This window comes from Ovis aries, chromosome 17, assembly GCF_016772045.2.
Source record: "Ovis aries strain OAR_USU_Benz2616 breed Rambouillet chromosome 17, ARS-UI_Ramb_v3.0, whole genome shotgun sequence".
In the NCBI taxonomy this organism is placed as follows: Eukaryota; Metazoa; Chordata; class Mammalia; order Artiodactyla; family Bovidae; genus Ovis; species Ovis aries.
Window position 1 is genome coordinate 58,927,224 of NC_056070.1, and position 12,478 is coordinate 58,939,701.

Below are 12,478 nucleotides of genomic sequence, written 5' to 3' on the forward strand. Positions count from 1 at the left end.
AGCAGCTTGAATTCAGGGATTTATAGAAGCCTTGACTCCTAAAGGACTTTAGACAGCGTCTGCTGCTGGCAGACGTGGGCTTCCTTCCCAAGTTGATTAGGCCCGAACGGTAACATCCTCTGTTCTTTTACCAGGCTTCGCTGCATCACCACATTTCTGTAGCACAGACGGATGAACTTCTCCCCGCCAGGAATTCTCAGCGGGTTCCACATCCTCTTGACTCCAAAACCACATCTGATGTTTTAAGGTAGATTCAGACCTAGACAACATAGCTGTACAGTTTGAAATCTTGGAAAAAAGAGTAAAATGTGGTGCTTGTGGAGGAGATGTTCCCTTTTGTGCAGTGGAGCACCGTTGGATTGGCCAGTGGGAAGCCACATCCCTCCAGCGGACGCCACCCCAGGAGATGGGCGTGAGCACCACTGTTGTTACTTCCTGTTCCTAAGAGGCAGTCGTGGTGATGAAAATAGACCAGGATTAGGCGTGCAGAGGTAGAAAACCACGTCTAGAGCTTAAAGCACTTGCCTTTGAACACATTTTCTACCCTCCCTGACATAGATTATATAAATAAAGTAAAAACAAATTCCATGATTGGGAAATCTCAGAATTCTCTTGCACCTTAGCAAGCTATAAACATGCTTCATATACCTTGAGAAGATATGCAAGCTTTTTCTAATGTTTTCTAACTCTTAAATGACTTGAAAATTATAATTAAAGCAAGAACCTAATCTACATGATTTTGGCTTCCAGAGCCTCTAGAGCAACTCCATCCAATAGCAGTGAGTCAAATAATTACCATCTTAATATGGCTACTAGAAAAATCTTGAAATTATAGTAATATAGAAAAATATATGATAATGATCATATAAATAGTATCATTTGAATGGTAATCAATGTAAAAATAGTCATGAGCTATTTTCCATGCTTTTTGAAATACTCAGTCCCTGAAATCCCTGTGCCTGTTCTCTGCATATAGCATATCTGAGTTGATGAGGGGCGGTGGCTGCCATATTGGACAGTGCAGGGCTAGAAGGAAGGGGAGACAGGAGCTCCAGGCTAGGGCCCGGAACCACTTCCAGAATGAGGTCACGCCTTCCTCCTGCCGACGTCTGGCACATCAGACCTTGCAGACCAGCCTCCCTTCTGTCATGCCGGGCACCCTAACCTGTGTGTTCTCTCCGGCAGGTTTGTTTTGGAGCAGTACAACGCTCTGTCGTGGCTCACGTGCAATCCGGCCACCCAGGACCGTACCTCCTGCCTTCCCGTCCACTTTGTGGTGCTCACTCAGTTGTACAATGCCATCATGAATATACTCTAATTGGAAAAGCACTTGTTCTCTCTGGCTCAGTTCCTTCTCCCTGCAACCTCAGTCCAAGGAACCTGCGACACTCTGCAAATACCCCACTTCCTCCTTTGGAGACCACTCTGCACAGTCCTGCACTGTGATTCCTTCTCAGCAGGCACATGTCATTTCTGCAGTGTTCAGTACCAGAGTGACTCACTGACACTTCTCTCATGGACCTGGAAACTTCCACGAGCAGTGACTTGCAGCCAGTGTTAACAGTGTGTGCGGCCCCAAACCACTGGGCCACAGGGAGTTTTTCTGTTGGTTTTTAAGAGGGAAATAGAAGAGACGGTGTCCTTTTGCACAAGAGTCTGTGTTTTCAGTCTCTGTTTAACATGGGCAGTGTAGCCCTCTGATGAAACCCTCCAGTTCCTGGTGTATGGCCTGTGGGTTACCTGAACTCCGTAATCTGGGACTTTTGAAAAATAAGAACCAGCTCAAGTACATGATTTCATCATAGGGTTTCTATCTCCCTAGTGCTCCCATCTAGACTGGCGTGAGTGCTTTGGTTGACTTTATACCTGTGTGTAGATACAAGAGGTCTGGAGACATCTTCATTTTGTTTATTTATTTTAGGTTGTTCTGTCATGTGACTTTCTTTTATTTTTATTTTTTTTAATTCATGAGGACCAGGTACAGTAGCTAAAACCCAACTCAGATCCACCATAGGATTCTTTGACTACATACCTCTGTCCTAGAAGCCGGAAAAGGAGTGAATACAAACTGGGGAGGATCATGCCTACAAAGTAATAATATATCCAAAACCACCCAGCAGCAGGTTTTGTTGAGAACAAACTGGGTAAACATTCTGCCATGTTCCTTATTAGAAGTGGCCAGCGTTTCATGAAGGACATTTTTACATAGAAGGCAGTCAGGCTCCACCCGGAGCCATGGAGGCAAGTACCTTCATCAGCTTTATATAGTCACAGTGGAAATATATTTTCTAGTGAATTCTTACTGAAAGCCAGGTCTCTCCTCTCATTAGATCAAAAGGGACTCATGTACATATCACAATCAACAGTGTTTGTTCATAACATCAGTTATAAATACGGTGAATTTTTTCTGGACCATAGGAATATTATTTCAAAGAAATATTACAACTTAACCATTAAATTAGTACTTGAAGTTGAGCCTTTGTGGTGGAACTTTTTAAAAACAAACATACATACATGCCTTTTTAAAGCATTAAGGCTAACTGAAGTATTTCATGAGTCCTCATCCCAGGCCCGAGCGGGTTGTCTTGAAGACCCCGTCTCTGCCCCCTACCTTGCTGTGCGTTTCTGTCCGAGGGCAGTGGGTGTGGGCTTGCCTCCTGTGAGCTGCTCTGGTCAGGCTGTAGAGTTCTAGTCATCTGTAGAGAGAATCATGCAGATTTTAAAAGTTCTTCCAAGAAACTTCCATATTCTGGTTATTAACAAAAAAGAAAAATGTAATAACTGATGATTTTGTAAAAGTATTTTTCTTGAAATAATCTAACGTTTAAAACATTAAAAAAAAATTGTGTGGTGGGAATGTGAAAGCAGAGAAATCACTTGTAAATGGATAATTTTGTTCTCTGTACCACCAATTGAGGGGGAGGGGTTGACTTTCGCAATGTATAGGTTAAAAAATCTGATATATCAAACCATTTGTATCTAATGTGTACAGTGTAAAATTGACTTTAAAAATATTGCAGTGCTATTTTTTCTTAATCAGAAAGGAAAAATTCTCAAGGCCTTTTGAAGAGCATAAGATGATGAAGATTGTAAACTTGTATAAAATTATCTTGGTGAGAAGACAAATTGTAAAGTAGATATTTGTAATCTTTTACCACTTTGGGGTTGCTTTTTTTCCCAGAATTCATCAGAACTTTGAATTTTTTTTTTTAATGGGCTGTTTTTAATGCAGGGGCTTTTCTTCCCTAGAAACCCAATTCTCAGCAAAAAAAGAAAAAAACACAAAAAACTAAAAAACCCCTACAAAAACTTAAAAAAAAAAAAAAGGCAGCAAAGGGTAGTTTTCATCTGGTGTCTTTTATTTAAGTTTTTTAAGTTAAGAAAAAGCTAGTGACATATTTATACGTTTTTGTGCAAAAATAAATGAATGGCAATAGATTTTAAAAAAAATCTTATTATGTACTTCTGTGTGAAAAAGTCTGTATAATATTTCCCTTAAATATGCATTATTTTACTTGTGAGTTTTTTACTGAATTAATCTGAAATGTACAAGCCCTGGATTTGCTACAGAGTGAGAACTTATTTTATTTTTTTTTTAATTTTTAATTTTGGAAATTCTGCAGAAATCAGAACTCTTACCTTGGTTTGAACTAAAGAGGGGACATGGGGAGGGGAGAGGGGTGGGTTTGTCCAGCATGCTTGTATGTATATTTCAGAACCTTTTTTAAATGTAAAAGCTGTACATTTCTGGGAAGTTCTGAATTTCTTTTGTTTCCTTTTTCCTTCAAGCATTTTGCAGTGAGCTTCTTTTATATATAGCAAACAATTTGAAAGAATACAAAAATATGTGAAGTTCATTTAAAAAAAACTACAGTATAGCGCTGGTACAGTACACTAAAAGACTTTGATAAAAAGAAACAATACTAAAAAGCCTCCATTTTAAATGTCATTCATATATACCTTGTGAATGAGAGCTATATACTTTTACACACTTTTTTAGAGGAATAAATTATTGAATTACTGAAACATTGAGTGGCTTTTTTTCCCCCCTTCCATCCTGCTTTTGTAATGAAAATGATTACACCTATTCAAAAGGTGTTACGTACTGTGGACTGAACAGTCCTTGACCAGGAGCCAGGCTCTACCTTCTAGAGTAAAGTTTTACTCCCCTGACCACGACATCTAACAGCTGTTACAGGTTTCACTTACTCCAAGATACAAGTGCATTCATGGATCAAGGTTTGAATGAACACACATACACAGCATTGGAGTTGGAGCTCTGGTGTTTTTCCTTAGGGTTGAGTAGATCACATCTAACAGTGATCTACTGTCTTCCAGCTCTTGAGACTGCAGTCAGGCTTAGACTACAAGTCTGTTTTCTGCTCTTCTCTCTTCATGGGCTCAGCCAGTTTCCTTTTGTTGTTCCTTAGAAACAATAGTTCCAACTCTACTGTTTTCCCAACACACAAATGAACAAGACACTCACCAACTGCATATCCCCACTGCCTGTGCTCTCCTTGGATCCTTTCTGTAGGAGAAACCATCACAGGGGCAGAAGCTCTCGCTAAGATAGTTAACACCAGGACTTGGCAGAGCCTACTGTCAAAATCTGAGTAAGTTGGAAGACCTTCTTTTAATCTTCCTCCAGCTCGCTGGCAATATACATGGTTCTAACTCTGAACCTATAGAGAAAACTGTTGACACTATTCAGCCTCAGTTATCTCCTCTGCAGTTGAGTTGAGGGCAGTTCCCTCTCAGCTGAAAAGCTGTGTCCATGTTACTATAGTTGTACTATTGAAGAAGGCTGAGAAAAGTGAGACCACTTCGGTTAACAGATAATATTGATCTCTGTCTTGTCCAGTTACCACCACTTTATACCTAGTTCCCAGCCCTCTTGGACACGCCCCTGGCCAAAAAGCATTAAACAACTGCACACTTCCTAGATTCTATGAATTCGGGTCAGTCCAACTGTTCCTGTGTTCCTGTAAAAATCAGAACCAGGTGGTAGTTTTCCAACCAACTCATTTTCTTGGGTTCTATGCTCATACATCCAGTGGCACTTAATCCAACAACCAATGAATGTTGGCTTTATTTATACTAGGAACTTTGTTTTCATAACGTTATTAGCCATATCAACATCAACAGTAGTGAAATCTCTGAGATAGAAAAAACTGTCAAATTCATTCGTTTTGCAGATTCCATGTAGCTAAGTCTGACCTGCCACTCCAGCCATCGGCCTGAGCATTCGCTCGGCTCAGATTCTGCTTAAACCAGTTCATTCCCCCTAAACCGTGCCATCCAGTAGTTTTACGGCCTGGCCCCTGTTCTGGGGCCAGGAATTTGTTCCCAACTGCTATCAAAGAGCTCATGAAAAATCTTTATAAAAAAGTGCAGTTTGTCAGTAGTTCTTAAAGACAGACTTGTCATGAGACTTGGTGTCTGAGTGTGAGACACACACTGGGAACAGATTTTGTTCCTTGTCATCTATACAGCACCAGCTATTCTATAAAGATTTGTTTCCCTTTTGAATTTACCACTTGCTACAGTCCTAATAAGATGCAATTTTCATGTATTACATTATCTTGGTGTTAAATGATTAGTTTGTTTATATCCCCTTGACAAAAAGGTCACTCTACCAGGAATTAGTTCATGTCATTAATACCTAATGAGACACCATTAGAAAATTCTGTTATGCCAGGTAATTACAGGGTTGCAACAGTTGCCCTGGGCATCTTACTCTGCTTGGAACCAGATTTACTAAGTCCCACCACTTCCCTTGAAATTCTCAGGTCAACTTGAAAAAAGTTTTTTTTTTTTTTTTGGCACTTAACGGCTTCTAGTTAGAACAAAGTAATAAAGCAGGTAAGAAATAAAAGTTGAGGAAGCAAAGCTTGGCAAGACTGAAGTATTGATTTTTCTCTGTAAAGGTTATTTTCCTCGATGAACGTTAGTTACCAGGGAGGATGCAGATGCAGACAGACACTGGGCCAGTCTCACTTTTTTCTCTTTAAGGCACGCAGGGAGGCGTGGAGAGAATGTTTTAGTAATCCAGAAACAGCATTTGTCCGGGCTGCAGCTTGGTGCTCTGCTCAGACTGGAGTCTAAGCAGGTGTGTCGCGGTGTGTTTAAAGTCACCCACACCTCAGAACAGGCAGACACGTCGAAATTAACAGCCCCTTCAGCATCTCTCTGGCCAGTGCTCCCTAGTTTATGCCTTTGTCTCCTTGCTTGCAAATTAAGCAGGTTTCAATTTACCTGTTTCATAAAACCACATGATATTCAGGAGAACTGGCCCTGCCAGATAGATTTAAGGTGAGAGGGCTGACTTGGAAATGTTTGCTCTGGGAGGGTCATCCATTTAACATGTAAGATGGTCATTGTCTTACCTTAATTTGAGCTCGAACACTTTTCAGAAAGCATTTACTCTTATTTAGCTTCTCTTATGTAAATCTTATTTTGTTCACTTAGAGGCTTGATGGAGCTCTTACTAATTTATATGTTATTTAATATATAAAATTATTTACTATCTGCCTCCTTTAAGTATGTGATTTTTAATTGTAGAAGAGAATGTTTATGTAGTTCTATCTATGTGCACACGCCAGGTTTTGGGTTTTTTTCCTGTTGACCTCTCATCACTACAAAACTTAGGAATTTATCTCCCTATCAGGTCTAGGAATCAAGGTCATTTTTTGTCTCATGGGATGAACTAATGACTTTCCAGTCATTTCTGTGAACAGGAGAGTTTACTTAAAATGACAAAAACGACCTTAAATTGGGCTGACTATATACTAATGCTGTGAGTAGGCACACGGGAAATGTTTGTTGAAAGAATGGAAAACACATCAAAACTGAAATTTACCAGCAAATTCACCACCTGCTGCTGCTTTTTGGAGGAGCAGAAAATATATATTTTATATACTAGAAAATAGAAGAATTCCTTTTATTTTTCTGTTATTGATTTAGGTTTTCTATTTCTTATGCCAATTTTGGAAATTTGAATTTTTACAGGGGAAAAAATTGAGTTTTCCAACACATTACTACTATGCAATTGTGCACAGTATTCCCTTAATTGTGAACCTGTTGTTTTTGGTAACGTATGGTTGTTCTTATTTCTGTTTATGCATTTTTTTTCTTTTTCCTTTCTTGATGGATTATTCTAGCAGTTGCTGTTTTTTAGTTTTTATTTTTTCCAAAGAAACAGCTCATGGATTTAACAATTCTGCTGTTATTTATCCTGGCTTTTAATCTTGTTCCTTTTCCTAGTTTCCTTGAGGGTTTCGTTTTATTTTCCTTGAATCTTAATTGCCTGCTTAGTTAATTTATTTTCTGTTTTGATGATACAGGCATTTATAGCCTGGGGCTTCTGGATGTGTGTGGGCCTCCTGGAGTTATAGGCAAAATTCTTTGTGTTCGCATTTTTTCTAGGGCGGGGATCTATTGTATCAGATTCTCAGCTGGGATCTGATCCTTAAAGGGATAAAAATGACTGCTCTGGGACTATGTTAAAGCTGACTGCATCCTACAGGTTTTGATGTTTAATGTTTTCATTTTTATTTTTAGACTCGGTGTTTTCTTTCTTTTTTGATCTGCTTTTTTTTAAATAAAGGAAAGTTCTCTTTGGATTTCAAGTCTCTTGGACTGTAATTTTCTCTTACTACACATAATCTAATAATGATTGGGTTTTGCAAACAGTCTCCAAAACCTTCAAAACAAGGTGTGTCCTATTTAGCTCTGCCCCTCAGAGGCCCTGGAGAAGGGAATGGCTACCCACGCCAGTGTTCCTGCCTAAAGAATTACATGGACATAGAACAGATTTTTAGACTCAGTGGAAGGAGGAGAGGGTGAGATGATTTGAGAGAATAACAATGAAACATACACATTACTGGGCTTCCCTGTTGCCTCAGCTGGTAAAGACTCTGCCTGCAATCTGAGAGACCCAGGTTTGATCCCTGGGTTGGGAAGATCCCCTGAAGAAGGGAATAGCAAGCCACTCCAGTGTTCTTGCCTGGAGAATCCTATGGACAGAGGAGCCTGGGGGGCTACAGCCCATGGGGTCGCAGAGAGTCTGACACAACTGAGTGACACACACACACACACACACATACATTACTACATGTAAAGCAGATAGCCAATGGGAGTTGAACGCATGGCGCAGGGCACCCAAGGCCGGTGCTCCGTGACAGCCTGGAGGGAGAGGGTGGGAGGGGGTTCAGGATGGAGGGACACGTGTATACCTGTGGCCGACACACACTGATGCACAGCAGAAATCATCACAACATTGTAAAGTAAGTACCCTCCAATTAAAATAATTTAAAAACGAAGAACTCCACGGACAGAGAAGCCTGGTGGGCTACAATCCACGGGATCACAGAGAGTTGGACAAGACTGAGTGGCTAACGCAACAGAAATATTACGCGAGCCACATAAATGTAGTTTTATAATTTCTAGTAGCCACATTTAAAAAGTGAAGACAACAGGGGATATCACTTTGAATAATATTTTTCTTTAACCCCATATAGCTAAATTTTTATCTTTCAATGTGAAATAAAAGTTATCAGATATTTAGCATTCTTATTTTTGCAGTTAAGTCTTCAAAATTCAATATTTATTTTGTTTACAGCGTATCTAATTTGGATGCTAAATTTTCAGTGGTTAAAATACAATTGTATCAAAACAGGATGAATTTAACAAAAAATTGTATATTGCCTCAGGTTTTAAATTTTAATGAAAATTAAATAAAATTTAAAAATTAGTCCCCTCAGCCATGTTCACATTTCCAAGTCACACACTCACTATCCCACTGGACAGTACAGCACTAGAATGTAAGATTTGAGATGGCTTAATTCTGCCTCAAGGATCAATATATTTTCTATATCTTCTGTCTCGACCTCAGTTGAGGTCCAGATAGTAGGAGTTAAATTTCCCACTGCAATTTGGCTGTCCTTTTTCCCTCTGCCCTACATTATTGCTGCATAGAGGTTTATGATGTATCTGTTACATAATTTATCTCTGTATAATGAATTCTGCATAGATTTTTTGCTTTAAATTATCCTTTGATATGAATATTACCAACACTACTTCCTTTAGTTAGAATTCTGGTTATATCTTTGACCAACCATTTATGTCCAACCTTTGTCATTCTGTGTTAGGCGTTCTTCATACAAGTCATTGCGTTTCATTGCTTCATAGAATTACAATCTCCTTTCAATAGCATAATCTCTACCATTTGCATTTCCTGTTCTGTGTTGCCCTTTGACCTGTCAACTAGTTCTTATAAATGCACATATGATTTGTTTGCTTCCTTTCTCTTTTCAGTTTAACCTTTTTGTGTATGAGCTCTATTTGTTTTTATCTTTCAAAACATTTTGAAGAGAAACGTTAGTTTTCAGTTAGTGACTGCCTTACAATGATCCACAAACATTCACAATGCACTTATCTACATGTACCCATCTGAAAAAAAAAAAATCCTTCCTTAACCACGAGTCCTAACTCCACCTCCATCCTTTTCTCTCAAGACTCACTCAGCTGTATTCATCTCCCAGGCCCTGTGGAGATGTGTGAATCAGAGCAGAATTTTTGTCCGTCTTTGTCCTCCTTTCCCTTGGATGCTGCCCTGCAGGTTTGAGCAGCTCCCTTAGTTACACGCTTCTCTCCATAACAAAGGCAGAAGCCTCTTCACAGAACTGTAACACATCTGCAGAACGAATCTGAGGATTCTGTCGACAGATATTCTGTGCCTTTCAGGTGCCAGGCCCTGTGCTAGGGGGTGAAGAGATAACCCCACACTCCCATTTCCTAAGGACAGAGGAGGCCAGCATCTGTGACACAGAGTGGACCAGCCTCTAAAAGAGCCCCGCAGAGAAAGGCACTCCCCAAACCAGCCTGGGCAATGGGCAAACCCATTCCTGTCTCCAATTTGGAATCTTCTTTAAACAAAGGATATGTAATTTACAATGCTCAGTTTATGGTGTATAGCAGAGCAATTCAGTTACATATTATATGTGCATGGAATTTTCCAGGCAAGAATACGGGAGCAGTTTGCCATTTCCTCCTCTATGGGATCTTCCTGACCCAGCCATTGAACCCGGGTCCCTTGTGTCTCCTGCATTGGCAGGTGGATTCTTTACCACCAGCGCTACCTGAGAAGCTCCATATATGTGTATACATAGATATGTGTGTGTGGGTGTATATATGTTCTTTCCATTATGGTTTATTACTGGAGACCGAACATAGTTCCCTCTTCCACACAGTAAGTCCTTATTGTGTCTTTTATATCTTATAGTGTGTATATATTAATCCCAAACCCCTAATTTATCTCTCTTCCATCCACTTTCCCCTTTGACAACCAGAGTTTCTTTTCTAAGTCTGTGAGTCTGTTTTGTAGATGGTTCACTTGTATCATATTTTAGATTTCACATGTAAGTGATTAAGTGATGCCACGTGATACTTGTCTTTCTCTGCCTTGGCTTAGTATGATAATCTCTAGGCCCATCCATGTTGCTGCAAATAGCATTATTTTGTTCTTTTTAATAGCTGAGTAATACTTAATTGTGTTGATGGATATTTAAGTTTCTTCCAAAACGGTTGTCTGAGGAGGGCTTACAACCAGTTGAGAAGAGAAGAGAAGCAAAAGGCAAAGGAGAAAAGGAAAAACACACCCATATGAATGCACAGTTCCAAAGAATAGCAAGGAGAGACAAGAAAGCCTTCTTAAGTGAACAATGCAGAAATAATAGAGGAAAACAACAGAATGAGAAAGATTACAGATCTCTCCAAGAAAATTAGAGACACCAAGGGAACATTTCATGCAAGAATGGGCACAATAAAGGACAGAAATGGTAAGGACCTAACAGAAGGAGAAGATACTAAGAAGAAATGGCAAGAATACACAGAAAAATTGTACAGAAAAAGGACTTAATGACTTAGGTAACCACAGTGGTGTGGCCACTCAGCTAGAGATGGACATCCTGGAATGCAAAGTGAAGCGGGCCTTAGGGAGCATCACTATGAACAAAGCTAGTGGAGGCGATGGAATTCCAACTGGGCTTTTTAAAATCCTGAAAGATGATGCTGTTAAAATGCTGCACTCAATAAGCCAGCAAATTTGGAAAACTCAGCAGTGGCCACAGGACTGCAAAAGGTCAGTTTTCATTCCAATCCCAAAGATAGACAATGCCAAAGAATGTTCATACTACCACACAATTGCACTCATTTCAAAATATGCCAGTAAGGTAATGCTCAAAATCCTTCAAGCTAGTATGTGAACTACTTAGTATGTTCACATACTTCAACAGTATGTGAACTAACAAATTACAGATGTACAAGCTGAATTTTAAAAAGGCAGAGGAACCAGAGATCAAATTGCCAACATTTCTTGGATTATAGAAAAAGCAAGGAACTCCAGAAAAACATCTACTATTGCTTCATTGACTAGGCTAAAGCCTTTGACTGTGTGGATCACAACAAACTGTGGAAAATTTTTAAAGAGATGGGAATGCCAAACACCTGAACTGCCTCCTGAGAAATCTGTATGCAGGTCAAGAATCAACAGTTAGAACTGGACATGGAATAACAGACTGGTTCCAAATTGGGAAAAGAGTATGTCAAGGCTGTATATTGTCACCCTGCTTATTAATTTATATGCAGGGTACATCATGCGGAATGCTGGGATAGATGAAGCTCAAGCTGGAATCAAGATTGCTGGGGAAAATGTCAGTAACTGCAGATAGGCAAATGACACCAACCTTATGGGCAAAAAGTGAAGAACTAAAGAGCCTGTTGATGAAAGTGAAAGAAGAGAATGACAAAGCTGGCTTAAAACTCAACATTAAAAAAACTAAGATTGTGGCATCTGGTTCCATCACTTCATGGAAAATAGATGGGGAAACAATGGAAACAATGAGAGACTTTATTTTCTTGGGCTCCAAAATCACTGCAGACAATGACTGCAGCCATGAAATTAAAAGACACCTGCTCCTTAGAATAAAAGTCACGACAAACTACACAGTGTATTCAAAAGCAGAGACGTCACTTTGCCCACAAAGGTCCATCTAGTCAAAGCTATGGTTTTTCCAGTATCATGTACGGATGTGAGAGTTGGACCATAAAGAGAGCTGAGGACCGAAGAACTGATGCTTTCAAACTGTGGTGCTGGAGAAAACTCTTGAGAGTCCCTTGGACTGCAAGGAGATCAAACCAGTCAACCCTAAAGGAAATCAACCCTGACTATTCATTGGAAGGACTGATGCTGAAGCTCCAACACTCTGGCCACCTGATGTGAAGAGCTGACTCATTGGAAAAGACCCTGATCCTGGGAAAGATTGAAGGCAGGAGGAGAAGGGGGAGACAGAGGATGAGATGGCTGAATGGCATCATCAACACAATAGACCTGAGTCTGAATGAACTCCAGGAGATAGTGAAGTCAGGAAAGCCTGGCGTGGTATAGTCCATGGGGTCTCAAAGAGTAGGCCATGACTGA

At 39.9% G+C, this 12,478-nt stretch overlaps 1 protein-coding gene and 1 long non-coding RNA gene across 6 annotated transcripts in view; one reads left to right on the forward strand and one right to left on the reverse strand.

Annotated features, from left to right (window-relative positions):
• MED13L (mediator complex subunit 13L) overlaps positions 1-7,622 on the forward strand; it is a 285,853-nt gene extending 278,231 nt beyond the window's left edge. For all 4 annotated transcript variants that reach the window (XM_015101659.4, XM_015101660.4, XM_060400794.1 and 1 more), the window contains 2 exons: positions 135-247; positions 1,186-7,622. In XM_015101659.4, coding sequence (XP_014957145.2) covers positions 135-247; positions 1,186-1,318 — 246 coding nt within the window. In that variant the 3' untranslated portion in view covers positions 1,319-7,622. The remainder of the gene's footprint in view (positions 1-134; positions 248-1,185) is intronic.
• The window catches only part of LOC121816954 (uncharacterized), a 103,051-nt gene that overhangs the window by 27,435 nt on the left and 63,138 nt on the right, over positions 1-12,478 (reverse strand). For both annotated transcript variants that reach the window (XR_009596875.1, XR_006056695.2), the window contains exon 2: positions 2,612-2,696. This is a non-coding gene — a long non-coding RNA (uncharacterized LOC121816954). The remainder of the gene's footprint in view (positions 1-2,611; positions 2,697-12,478) is intronic.